Source organism: Protopterus annectens, chromosome 5.part0 (assembly GCF_019279795.1).
Source record: "Protopterus annectens isolate FY-2018-M chromosome 5.part0, PAN1.0, whole genome shotgun sequence".
NCBI lineage: Eukaryota > Metazoa > Chordata > Ceratodontiformes > Protopteridae > Protopterus > Protopterus annectens.
In genome coordinates this window covers 1,705,633,497-1,705,646,004 of record NC_056735.1, presented here as the reverse complement: position 1 = coordinate 1,705,646,004, position 12,508 = coordinate 1,705,633,497, and the positions used below count along the sequence as shown (strand labels likewise).

General features: G+C 36.9%; 1 protein-coding gene across 1 annotated transcript in view; it reads right to left on the bottom strand.

Annotated features, from left to right (window-relative positions):
* PLA1A (phospholipase A1 member A) overlaps positions 1-12,508 on the bottom strand; it is a 444,480-nt gene that overhangs the window by 128,736 nt on the left and 303,236 nt on the right. The window contains exon 7 of the mRNA XM_044071493.1: positions 5,945-6,121. Within this exon, the coding sequence (XP_043927428.1) occupies positions 5,945-6,121 (177 nt within the window). The remainder of the gene's footprint in view (positions 1-5,944; positions 6,122-12,508) is intronic.

Sequence of the window (12,508 nt, the reverse complement as noted above, 5' to 3'; positions counted from 1 at the left end):
TTTTTTTGCTCATCTAATGCCGTTTCCCATCTTTTCTGAACTTCTCTGCTTGATTTCGATATTTTCATGCAACATTTTATATGTAATACTATTTATCCCTTTTTAACAGCAGCTTCTATTCTAGATTCAGTTAAACCTCGACCAGTGCAGGGCTTTCATTTAGGATTCCCCTATACTTTTTATCTTTGTCTATACTTTGATATCAAACTATTATTTTTGTCATTGTTCAGAATTCTTATGCAAAACTTGAGAAGTAATGCAGACATTAAAGCTTCATACATCCATTGTTCATAAATGCATGATGATGTAAAACCTGTCCTGTTAAAACTTTTAATTGAATATGTAATAGTTAAAAATTGTTCTGGTTTTGAGCCTTCATTTTCTTGTTATTTTTGTCTTTATCCAAAATTCTAGGTGAAAGAAGTTGATCGGTATGCCTCAGAAAAATTGGCATATGTGTTTCCATGGTAACTGTGAGCTTGGGCAGTCAAAAAAGATGATTCATTATTCAAATTACTTTTTTCCAGCTGCCCAAATTTGTGGTTACCTCAGAAACACCAACATGAATAATTCTGTGTAATCACTACTCTGTTGGTAGTTTCAGGACACATTGGGCAGGTGTAGAAAATAGGGGAGGGGCTGTTAACCCCCCCTGCTTTATGGTTCCAGCATCCGTGCCTGGCACTTAATAATTTACTATATGGTAAGGAGGCTATGGTGTTTGGAGGGGAAAAAAACTTTTTTCAATCAAAAAGTTTCCATGGATCACCAGATTGGCATAAAGTTTAAAAATAATTTATAGCCCAGGATTGCCCTTTAATTTGAAATATAAGTAACTGATTTAAACCTTATCAATCTTAACACAGGCAAGAGAGAACCCAAATTCATATTTCAGTCCCGCACTTCACAAAAAAGTGATACTTCTCTAGTACATGCAAATATAGCACCGGTATTTCTGTACTTACGTGTAACATTGGTTGAATGATAATCACTGATAGAAATGTATTCACTTTCAAAGAGCCCCATATCTGAGCTGGTGTAAACAGGTACAAAAAAGTCTCAATAGCTGCCTCTTTTTTCTCCAGATAACATACATTGTCAAAAACAAAAGTAATTGCATGCATTGAGTATGAGGAAGAGAACAACAAGCTGTAATGTACTTCCTGTCACGGACAAAGCTTAAATAGAGATCAGGTAGCTGTGCATGTGCCAGTGAGGAATATCACTATATAGGCAGCAGTTACTTCAAGGAAATCTTGCCTCTACTCAAAACTTTCAAAAGCCTCAAAATATCTGAAGAATCGCTAACATAGTAACTAAGCCCTACTACATATTTATTCAGAACACGGCTTATTAAATCACTTACCTTTTCTATATTGCCACAACAACCAAAAATTATACATTTGCCATGAGATTTAGCTGGATGCATCAGACAGACCAGGCACCTACAACAGCTGGAGAGGCCACAAAAGTACCTCACAAAAAGGATCCTAGGCCTTAAACACATGTCCTACATGGAGAGACTCAAGAAACTTCAGCTGTTGTCAGTCTCTTATCATCTACTTAGCGGTGATCTCTGCTTGACTTACAAAGCCATATCTGACCCAACCCTACTTGAAATGCTACACCTAAAGGAATCCCAATCCCCCCGTGCCACACGCTCCAGAGATTACAACCTCATTACCACAATTAACAGAACATGCTGGAGGGACAGGTTCATCTCCAAAACACTGCCCATACACTGGAATAAGCTTCCCATTCATGTCAAGCACAGCACGTCGCTGGCCGTCTTCAAGAGAAATCTTGACGAGTGGATGGGTAACAGAAAGTTCAGTCCAGGGATCATTCCAGTTGTCCTACTGGATAGGGGCACTGTGAACTAACATCGGGTGGCACGGTACCTGGGCAATTTTTTTGGGCTAGTCTTGTAAAGGCTCCAGGGCCATTAGCCTAGTACACACTTATGAAGCTATGAACCTATGACAGTAACATGTGGTAATTACACTGACATATTTGATCGTTGTATATTTTATCAGATGTAAGATTAGCACATACCTCTCATCAGCAAATAATCAAACATTTCTACAGAGCACTTAAAAGTCTTATTGACTGTTTCATAGTCATCATTCGTCATGTAAATGTTCACAACACATCCCTAAATGCTAACCAACTCACAAGACACTGTGTTTTCTCATTTATCTCCAGGCTTGATAATGTAATGTATTTTCCTCAAATGTTTCAAAGATAGCTACTTGCCTATAATTAAATTACAACTTGTGCTATATTTATTTCACTAAAAATTACCAAATACTTGATAAAAAAGCATTAATTTGTACATTTAGAAAAACAGGGTTCAAAGTGTTATTTTTTCCATGGAGCCTTATAATTCATGAGTGTGTAAGGTATCACCTGTTTCATTTGTATGTCGCCCCTGCAAATAGCACAACGACTCATCGCCATTACATATTTATTTTAAAGAGTATCACACACACTCAAAAAAGTATTGAGATTCTCAGAAACATTTTTCAATTGCTTGCATCTAAATGATAACATAAAAGTAATTTTTCTAACTAAATTATAACAATCAAGTTTACGTTTGTGAATTCTGAGGACATTGCAGGGATACATTTCAAACCAAAGCTCAATAATTTACACTCAAATTCTGACAGCTGGTAACCAGAAATATTGATGACTTGTCAGACTGAAACTAATGCTCAGATGTCCTATTGTTTGCACTACAAAACAGTCAAAAGGGATGAAGTTGACTGTTAAGGCAATATTGTTCTTCAAAAGCAATTTTTGCCATAGCCTCCAATTATCACTCAAACTTCCTTTCTGATTGAGTGTTACTGCTTTCTTTGCCTATGGGTAGTGCCACTGGTAACTTAAGTCCTGCTTCCAGCTCATGACTCCATCATTATCCATGTCTCCTCATCAAGTGGACCAAGTTCCAGCTCCAGAGCTGTAGCTATGGAGAGGTGAAGCGGTGAATGCCTCAGGTGCAAGGCGTTATGTAGCACAGTTGTCACTGCGGAAGACATACTGATTGATCCCCACATGTCAATAGAGCCTGAGTGGCTAGGCATAAATGTAGTATTAGGAGTCTTTTAAACAGCAGCAATGTGAAATCATGGCTGCTTAAATCATTTGCTTTGGGTGTGCATACATAGGTTTAGAAGTATAGCAAGAGCATTTATAGCTCTTTCTACACTTTGGAGTATTTTTAGGTCTTCAACTCTAGAGGTCTTTTTTGTTATCAACTTTAATTGGGGGGCATGGGCTAGAAAACTACCCAGGCTCTGACCTAGTTGAAGTGGGGGGAGGTTCTACAGTGTCACGTGGATGGACAAATCCATTCTCTGTTCATTGACTTGTGTGGTAGTGATTCAGGTGAATGCAATGACTCAGCAAACAGGAAGTGGAGCATCATGGGAGTTGTCATATTGCAACTGGCTATTGGCAGTTGAGACACATAGGTAATAAATCCTACTGTATATGCCCATAATTGTCCAAGGGTAGGGTATGGAATGGGTCAATCGTGATGCACATCTATACCTCCGTGTGTGACATGGTTAAGTGGTCCTGCCTCCCAACAGATGAGCCCCTTCATGTGATTCCCATTCTTCATCAAGGATTCTCCCACAGAGTACATTCTTCAAGTAAATACCCCACCCCTGCCCTTGAACAAAGGCAACCAATGTAAGCCGTCTCTTTCATCTCCTCTCCAGACCAACAGGAACAGTTGAGCTTAATTTCGCTGTGCTAGTAAAGAGAGGTAATATTCTCCATTAAAAGTAATCTTCTTTGTCTAAATCTTCCCTTGTTAGTTACCACAAACTCCCAGGAAAAAAAAGGGACACCTCCCTGTCTTCTGCCTATGATTTCTCATGGCTCCTGATATAATTACTACATTCTTTGGATAGCTGAGAATAATGTCATTAGAATCCAAAAGTGAGACACCCACATCTAAAGAGTACTCCAGACTTGGCATTTTCATTTTACCATTACTTCCGCCTCTGCATTTTAATGTTCCATTACTGAAATCTAGACATTCATGTCACTGGGACTATCTATAAATCACTCTCTGTCTAACTCTGAGCATGTCCTTGTTTTTATGATTGAAAAGGATCATCTAGCTTGTAGTCATGCAATTCTTTTTCAAGGCAAAGGAAAAGTATTAAACAGAGATCAAGAAGAAATGAAACATTACTCATTCTAAAATGTCTCAGTAGTCCCTAAAGGGTTAAATGAGATACTTAGTGGCTGAATTTAATTAAATTACATTTTATTGTAATGTATGCTATTTTATGGTTGACTATTGGATTACACTTACTGTGTATTTTGTGACTGTTTTCTCTCAAAAGCATGGCTGAAGTACTAGGAGACAGTTTTTTTTTTTGTTCAGTAAGTGCTGGCGTGTATAGTTAGTCATGTTTAATTATAAGATATGTAAATGCTTCCTAAAGAAAGTTTCAACACATAAAAAGAAGATTAGAGATAAGGTGGCAGTGCATCTGGTTGTGTGACTCAAATATATATTTTTGTAAAGATGGCAGTGGTCATACCTCTCAACCTCTTACTGCAAGAAATCTGGACAAAGCCCGACAAAATGGGGGTACAAAGGCCCAAAAATAGGGACATATTTTAAATATCACTGTTATAAACTTAGAAAGTTGCTAGAGTAACAGGCCTTGTTTTAACATACATTTTCTGAAGGATATGAAGTCAGAAACTGAACTGTATGTCATTGTTTAGTGACTTCAGCCTTCAAATCGTCCCAGTGATTTGCCCGAAAACTACAAATTTCATGAGGAATAGACCAAAAATATGAGCCAAAAATCTGGACATTCTCCGAAAATCTGGACAGTTGAGAGATATGCAAAAGTCTCTTTAAGCCTCTGTTAATAAAAATATCCATATCTCATACTCTGTGATAATCACACAGTAGAGTAAATTACTGGAGCTACAGTTTTCAAGCAATATTTCACAAGCCTTATAGATCCAGTATTGAGCATACAATGATAGTATGATTAAAACGTCATCGTTAGAAAGCAAGGAGGCTACTCATTTGACTGCTGATAAGTTCAGCATATTCAACTGTGAAGATCATGCATGTTCTATCACCAACAGTTTTGTACTGAATTTATCTGAAGGCACCTCATCCTCTGATCCTAAGGTCATTGCTAATATTATTGTAGTTAAGTTCTCTTCCAACTATACCTCATTCCCCATTCCATCTCACACCTGTTCTACTACTGAAATCTCTTTGGACCAAGTCCTTTCAGCACATTCCTAAACAAAAGTACCAGTACCATGGATTCTGACAATGTTTCTGGATGTTTTCTGAGAAGCATTAAATCCTATCAAACAAAAACCCTAAATCAAGTCTTCAGCCTCAGTCTCTCCACTAGTTACATCACTGAGGTGTGGAGAGCAACTGTTGTGTGCCCTTGCATAAAGGTCAGTACTGACTGACACAATGAATTACAGGTCTGTTAGTCTCACTAGTATAATTTACAAGGCTATGAAATGCATTATAGCAGAACTGATAAATATCCATATAGGTGACCTTATAGTCCTGAATATGCAAGTATCTTTAAAGTTATTTTACTCCTAACAGGATTTATAATGTTGATTTTAATAATGCAAAAGGTATGGTTCCAAGTCCTTGTTTACAATTATCAAGAGTACCAGAATTTGTCAGAGATTTGGGATTCATGGCTAGGCTTAAAAAGGCCCTTGTGGTCATTAGCCTGGTAAACACCTATGAAGCTATGAACCTCATCAATCTCTATATGGTTTAGTTTGTTAACCCGACTACGGTATACAGGAAATTCCAGAAATTTTGCTGACTGCTCCTGTAAAAAAAATTCCTCTAAAGATTTCACATAGAAACATAAATACTCACTGTACACAAATATATATTCAGAGTAACAATGTTTACCTATTCTTGGGCAGGACTGTTGGAAAGGGTCAAAACAGTCCAGACAGTTTCCATTAATAAACTCTTCATAGCTTGAACAAGGGATACCAAACATATGACAAGAACTGTTGACGGCTTTGATGGCATTCATGTAAATGTGAACAGCATGTGTATGGTCACATGTCATGTATCTGAAAACTTAAAAAAAAGAAAAACAAATATTGCATTTTGTTGTAGATTGTTACAATCACTTGCAAGTAATGGATTGCAAAGTTAGAAAACTGTAGCTTATGAAATGTGATTTTGCAAAATGTCTTTGTGCAAAATTAATTTTTGCGAAGTTTGCAGTGAAATTTAAAGATTTCTGAATGATAATGCTTTTACTTACTGACAGCATTCAAATGTCATTTTTAGCACTGAAATTGACAGCAGTGCAGCAAAACAATGATTGTTTAAACTATTCCACAGGTAAAAGTTGATAAAGTTGTGAGAAGATTACATGTAAAGCAAAAAGGTCATTCCATGTTTACATTAACTTTTCTCATGAAATTGCCAATACATATTTATTTCTATTAATGGAGTTTTGTCAGATGAGGAAAAGCCTTGCAAAAACACTTTGACATTCTTTAGCTAGTTCTGAAATACTTTATGTTTGCTGTATCTTAACATACTTAAAATGCCATTGAACCTGAACCTTATTATATGTTAGCTGAGTAGATTGTATTGAAGACAAAACAGAAATACAGAAATACAGCTGGCACATTGTCACAGTGGGTAGTATTGCCATCTCACAGCCCCTGGGTGACGGGTCTCTAGTTTTGCTCTTGGATGATGTGCCTTATTTGTGGACTCTGCTCACCTTCTCTGTATCTGCATGGGTTTTTACTGCATGGTTCAGTTTCATCACATTGTGGTGTCATAGTCAAATTTAAATTATTCCAAGTTTTCAATAGGCATGTCTGTTGTGTGAGAGTGAGTGAGTGTGTGTTCCCATTCAGGATTAGTTGTTCTGTCAGCCATACAAGGCTGGGATGGCCTGCAATCCAAACTGGATTAAGTAGTTAATTGGAGAAAGAAAAAAATGAACAAATCATTGTGAAATGAAGTTGGTACTGCAAGTTGCCACAATAATGGATGAATACTTTAAAAACAATGAGCCAAAAGAAAGAAAATATTTGTTTTGTAATGCTGGGATTAATTGACTATTTAAGATTTCATTATAATCAATTACAGTCCCATGCTGTATGAATGGCTTAACAGGCAAAGAACTATCATGCATTACAGATGGTGAATGATCGGTCCAGTACTGAAAGCTAACCCAAACAGTATCAATGCATAACCAAATGAGGGCTGTAATGGTTTAAAAACCCACAATTTTATTAGAGATATTGAGTGCTTTCGTCACACTAAATGGGGACTTTTTCAGAATACGAACATAGGGTTATCCAGAAAGATGCATTTTGTAATAACAATAAAACAATGCCATTGGTTAAATTCAAAATGAACAAATAAATGAGTAGCTGATTGTCAATTAAACATTTACCCCTTACTAAAACTAGGAGAACACTGTGCAAGAACCATTTGTGTGTAAGTTAGAATTGGTCAAATAACTTAAAACCACTTTCTAGCATTCCTTAGAAGAGAATTTACATTAAATACCACACACTTAAAATATGCATATTAAGTTATAATAACATTCAAAATCATTCAATTGTAAAATTATAAAGTTATGAACTTATAAAATGAAGGTGCCTTTATATCTCTGCTGCCCTTTTGTGCAATACTGGTGCAATATATATATATCCATTGATCCCTGGTGGAAATGTAGCTGCTAGCCTAAGTTGCCAGAACATGCTTCTTGCATTGCCACATCTACTTAAAAAAGCATATTCCCCAACCCCAGGGTTGTAAATATCTTGCATAAAACAACTTTCTTAGCCATCAAATTAAGCAGGCAGGAAAGCTGTTAACTAAATCATTAGTTGACTAATGTCACAGCTCCCATATATATCTATAGCTATATCTATGTCTATATCTATATCTATATCTATATCTATATCTATATCTATATCTATATCTATATCTATATCTACATCTGTATCTGTATTTATCTAACTATGGGTGCAGTATATTTATATGAATGCACTTAAGGTAAACCAGCTTTATGGCTCACAGGTTTGAGTGAATGCATGTTAAGTGTGAATGCCAGTATGTGCGATTGTGAATATGGTCGAGTTCCATGTTAGTAGTGGAATGGTAAGCTGGTGGGGTTTACTTTGTGTCTCTTTGTGTTGCATGGGATATTTTTTATTTGGGGTGGTGGGATATGGAATAGTGTTTTCTGTAGTGGGTATATGGTTTAATGAATATTTGCCATTGCAACTGTGAGTGTGTGTGCCAGCAGTGATTCTTGTGCATGGGAGATTTTTCCCTTGTCTGAGTTGGTGCAACCATGGTGTTGCAATATTTAAGTCTGGAGAGTTTGTGGGTCTTCCCGTCTCATGGTGGGGATCAGGGGGCTTGCCCCACTTCCAGGCTCTTTTGTTTGATATTCTGATGGTCACTGCTTTGTTAGTTTAATGTTAGCTGTATATCTATGTGTAGTATAAGTCTGCCAGTGTACATGTATAGTAGCATTTTCCTTTAAAATCAACCGCAAAACGTACTCTGGGCTGGACACCAGCCTATAATATATACACAGGGTTAAGTTATAAGGACAAATGAAAATTAAAAATGAACACAGTTTTGAAAAATGGAGGAGAACCAAAAATACAGTTTTGCTGTAATAAATGCTCTTACAAGAGCACGTCTTTTTCCTAGCTTCATCTTTATGAAATTTCAGAGTGTAGGCTATAAGTCAGCAGTACTTACAAAAAGTTCTTAGTTTCATCACCTTCATACAGTTTCATATGCCAAATAAATCCTGAACACAAATAGGTAGCTCCAGCTTCAAATTCTCTATGTTTGTTCCACCATTCAGAGATACCCCTGCAGAGTCCTCAGCATAGTTCTTTCTTTCTTGACTCAGGACTCAGGAAAAACAGGAATCTGCTGTCATTTGTTTTCCTACTTATTACATATTCCCAAAATGCACCTGTTTTCCATTACAACTAGATTACCTGCTCTTTTCTAGCCTTAAAGGCAAAGGCATAGGCCTAAGAGCTACAGCCTCAGCAACAACCAGTATATCATTACAGCCCATCAAAGTCAACTGGAAACAGTGGTGAAGCCTTCCTTCCCACCTTAGTAATGTATGCTAACCAAAGCCCTGCTCTTAACCCTAACTTGCATTTTAAATTAAAAAAAAAGTTTCCCATAATACAGATACTGTTCAGACAAATTTGAGATGAATGTGGTTGGGTCTTGCGTAGCACATCCGAAAAGGAATTTGTTTCATTTTTTGCTGTACTGTGTGTTGATGTGTTGTATTAGGGACATAATGACTGGTCGACATGATTTGGTTACTGTTTTGTGTGTCAACCAATCATATTATATATATATAGGTTCACAGGTTCATAGGTAGGAACTAGGCTATTGGCCCTGGAGCCTATATAAGCCTAGCCAAAAAGGTTTCCTTGCTTTCACCACCCAAGAAAATTATTTTCCTGTGCCCCTGTCAAGCAGGGCCGCATTAGTGATCCCCGGGGTGAATTTTCTATTTCCCATCCACTCGTCAAGATTTTTCTTAAAGAAGGCCAATGAGGAGCTTTGCTTGACATGAATGGGTAGTTTGTCCCAGAGTATGGGAAGTCTCTGGGACAGGAATCTATCCTCCAGCATGTTACGTTTATTGTACTGACAAGGTTTAGGTCCCTGGAGCATGTGGTTTGGAGAGATTAGGATTTCTTTAAGTGTAGCATGTCCAACAGCTCTGGGTTTGACATAGCTTTGTATGTTAGGCAGAGATCATCTCTGAGTAGGCAATATGTGACAGAGTAGAGCTGGAGTTTTTTGAGACAGTCTGCGTATGGCATCTGTTTGAGGCCGGTAATCCTCTTAGTGAGGTATTTCTTTGGCCTTTCCAGTTGTTGTAGGTGTCTTGTGAGATATATGCCAAACGGGGCATTGTACTCTATAATGGGTCTGATGAGGGATGGGTAGAGAGGAACAATGACCTTTTTTCTAGAGGAGAACCATTTTGTGATGAGGTGTGCCATGTAGAAGGATTTCTTGTGGTGATGTGGTTATCAAAGGAGAGACTTCTGTCCACCTGTGTCCCGAGGTCTCTTATCACACTTTGAGTGTTTAGTGAGCTACGCCTATGTGGTAGTTCATGGGTACCGAGTTTTTCCCAAAGGTTCTATTTTTCATATAAACACATTTTTCATAATGTCATGCTGTTAACAATAATTTCCTCTTCATTTACAGTATTCTATTCATACAGCATTTCTTATAACCAAAGTCAAACCACAATCTTTGCTTGTTTCTACATCTTCCCCTAGTCAAGCATTGTTCCATGATATTACTTTGTTTATAATATGCAAAGTGTAAGTTGTGATTTTTTTATATAGACCTGCAACATGCGGTTGTTACATGATGTCTAAAGCAATGCACAAAGAACACAAATGCATTTTCTGGCCTATCTTGCTCAGAAGCAATGAAATTCTATTTTTATACATGTTATACCATCTGCATATAGTTAAATCAGTATTTACATTCTCATCTTTTTGGACTCCTGCAACTCCCCTCTTAAAGTTATTAATATAAAGAATGTACAACAAATTAAATGAGATGGATCTCCTGCTGAAAAAAACCGTAATACATAAAATCCCATAGAAATCCAGGTCATTTGCAAGTCAGGCAATGATGGAGGGTAGACAACAGATGAAACTTTGCACAAAATATTTACTGCAGTTTGTCTAGAAAAAGGAACCCTCATTTTAAATACTGAGCCATACCTGTTAACCGTGAACTTATAAAAAGTTTTCATCATAATCTGATGTTTGTTTCAGGAATCTGAAACAGATTTTAGTTGGATGAGTTGAGTGCTCTGACTGCTCATTGCCACATAATTAGGAAGAGTAGTTCTATGCAGTATGTTTAGTGTAACGTTTTGTAGATGAATACTGCTGTTAAGACGGACATCTGCATGACTTACAAATAGGACATAGCAAGTGTCATACAGCAATTGGACAGGTGAAATTCTTGGTTACAGTCAGGGTGTCCCACAGAGCTCTGTCCTAGGCCCATATTGGTTTAGACTGCATCTTTCAGAGCTATCTTTTTCATCTGAGGTTTTCTACAGTCTGTATGCAGAGTACTTGAAACTGGGTAAACAGAATACATGTGCTACAGATAGGGTATGTCTGCAAAAGAACTTGACTAAATTGACCATCTGGGCATGGAGAATAATATGCTAATAAATACATCAAAAGCTAAGCATATGAGGTTTGTGAGCCATAAATTGAAAGGTGAATATTTAATACAGCACACAGTGATTGAAACTGGAGATTCATTTAAGGACTTGGGTATATGGCTAGATCCAGTTCTGAGTTTTTCTGATCATATCAACCAATTGGTTAACAATAGTTATAGAACTATAGGTCGTACACAAAGATTTACAAAGTCTAGAAAATCAGAAATGATTAAGTCATTTTTGTTAGTTACATTACACCCAAGCTTCAGTATGGAATAACAATATGAAACCTTATAAGAAAACAGCCATGAGTAAACTGGAAAGTACATCAGAGATATATACCAAGGGCATCTATGGATGTGAAAATTTAAGTTATTATGAAAGACTAAATTATCTGAACTTGTACAGTATCTCATATAGATATTTAAGATAAGATCTTATTCAAGTATATAAGGCATTTAGAGACAAGTATCTCTGGAAATGTTTGGGGTCATCAAAAAGTAGTAGACAAATCATCAGACAGCCTATGTAGAAAGTTCTATAGGAATGAGAAGTGTACTAACTGAGAGAGCAGCTGATGCATGGAACAGACTATCAAAATGACATTAGAGCAAGTGCTGGTTTAGATATTTTTAAGAACAGTCTGGACACAGTATGGGAACAACTGTTTTGGTATATTGGCAGGCTAGAAGGACATTAACACTTGTGCTTGAAATATTTGTATGTGTGTGTATATATATATATATATATATATATATATATATATATATATATATGTATATATATACATATATATATATATATATATATATATATATATATATATATATATATATATATATATATATATATATATATATATAGCTGCTGTTTATATATTACATTTTTAACCATATCTTTATTTTTTGGCTTTTGCTTCCTGGGTTTGTCTGACTAGGTTTAGTGAAAATCCCCTTTTCAGCAGAGGCCAGGGAGAAAGGTTCCCACACATTACAAACCTTTTTAAACATACATCGGTGGTGGTGCTATGGTAGCATTGTCGCCTCACAGTAAGACGCTGACCGGTTTGACTCTCAGCTAGAGCGTCTTCTGCGTCGAGACATGTGTGAATGGGCGTACCTTCATTGAAGGTTGTGCATTAGGGCTGGCAACTCAGCACGTAAAAATCAACTGCCAATCATTAGCGGACCGGAGTTCTGCTGTGGCGGCCCCTAACCGGGAAAAGCCGA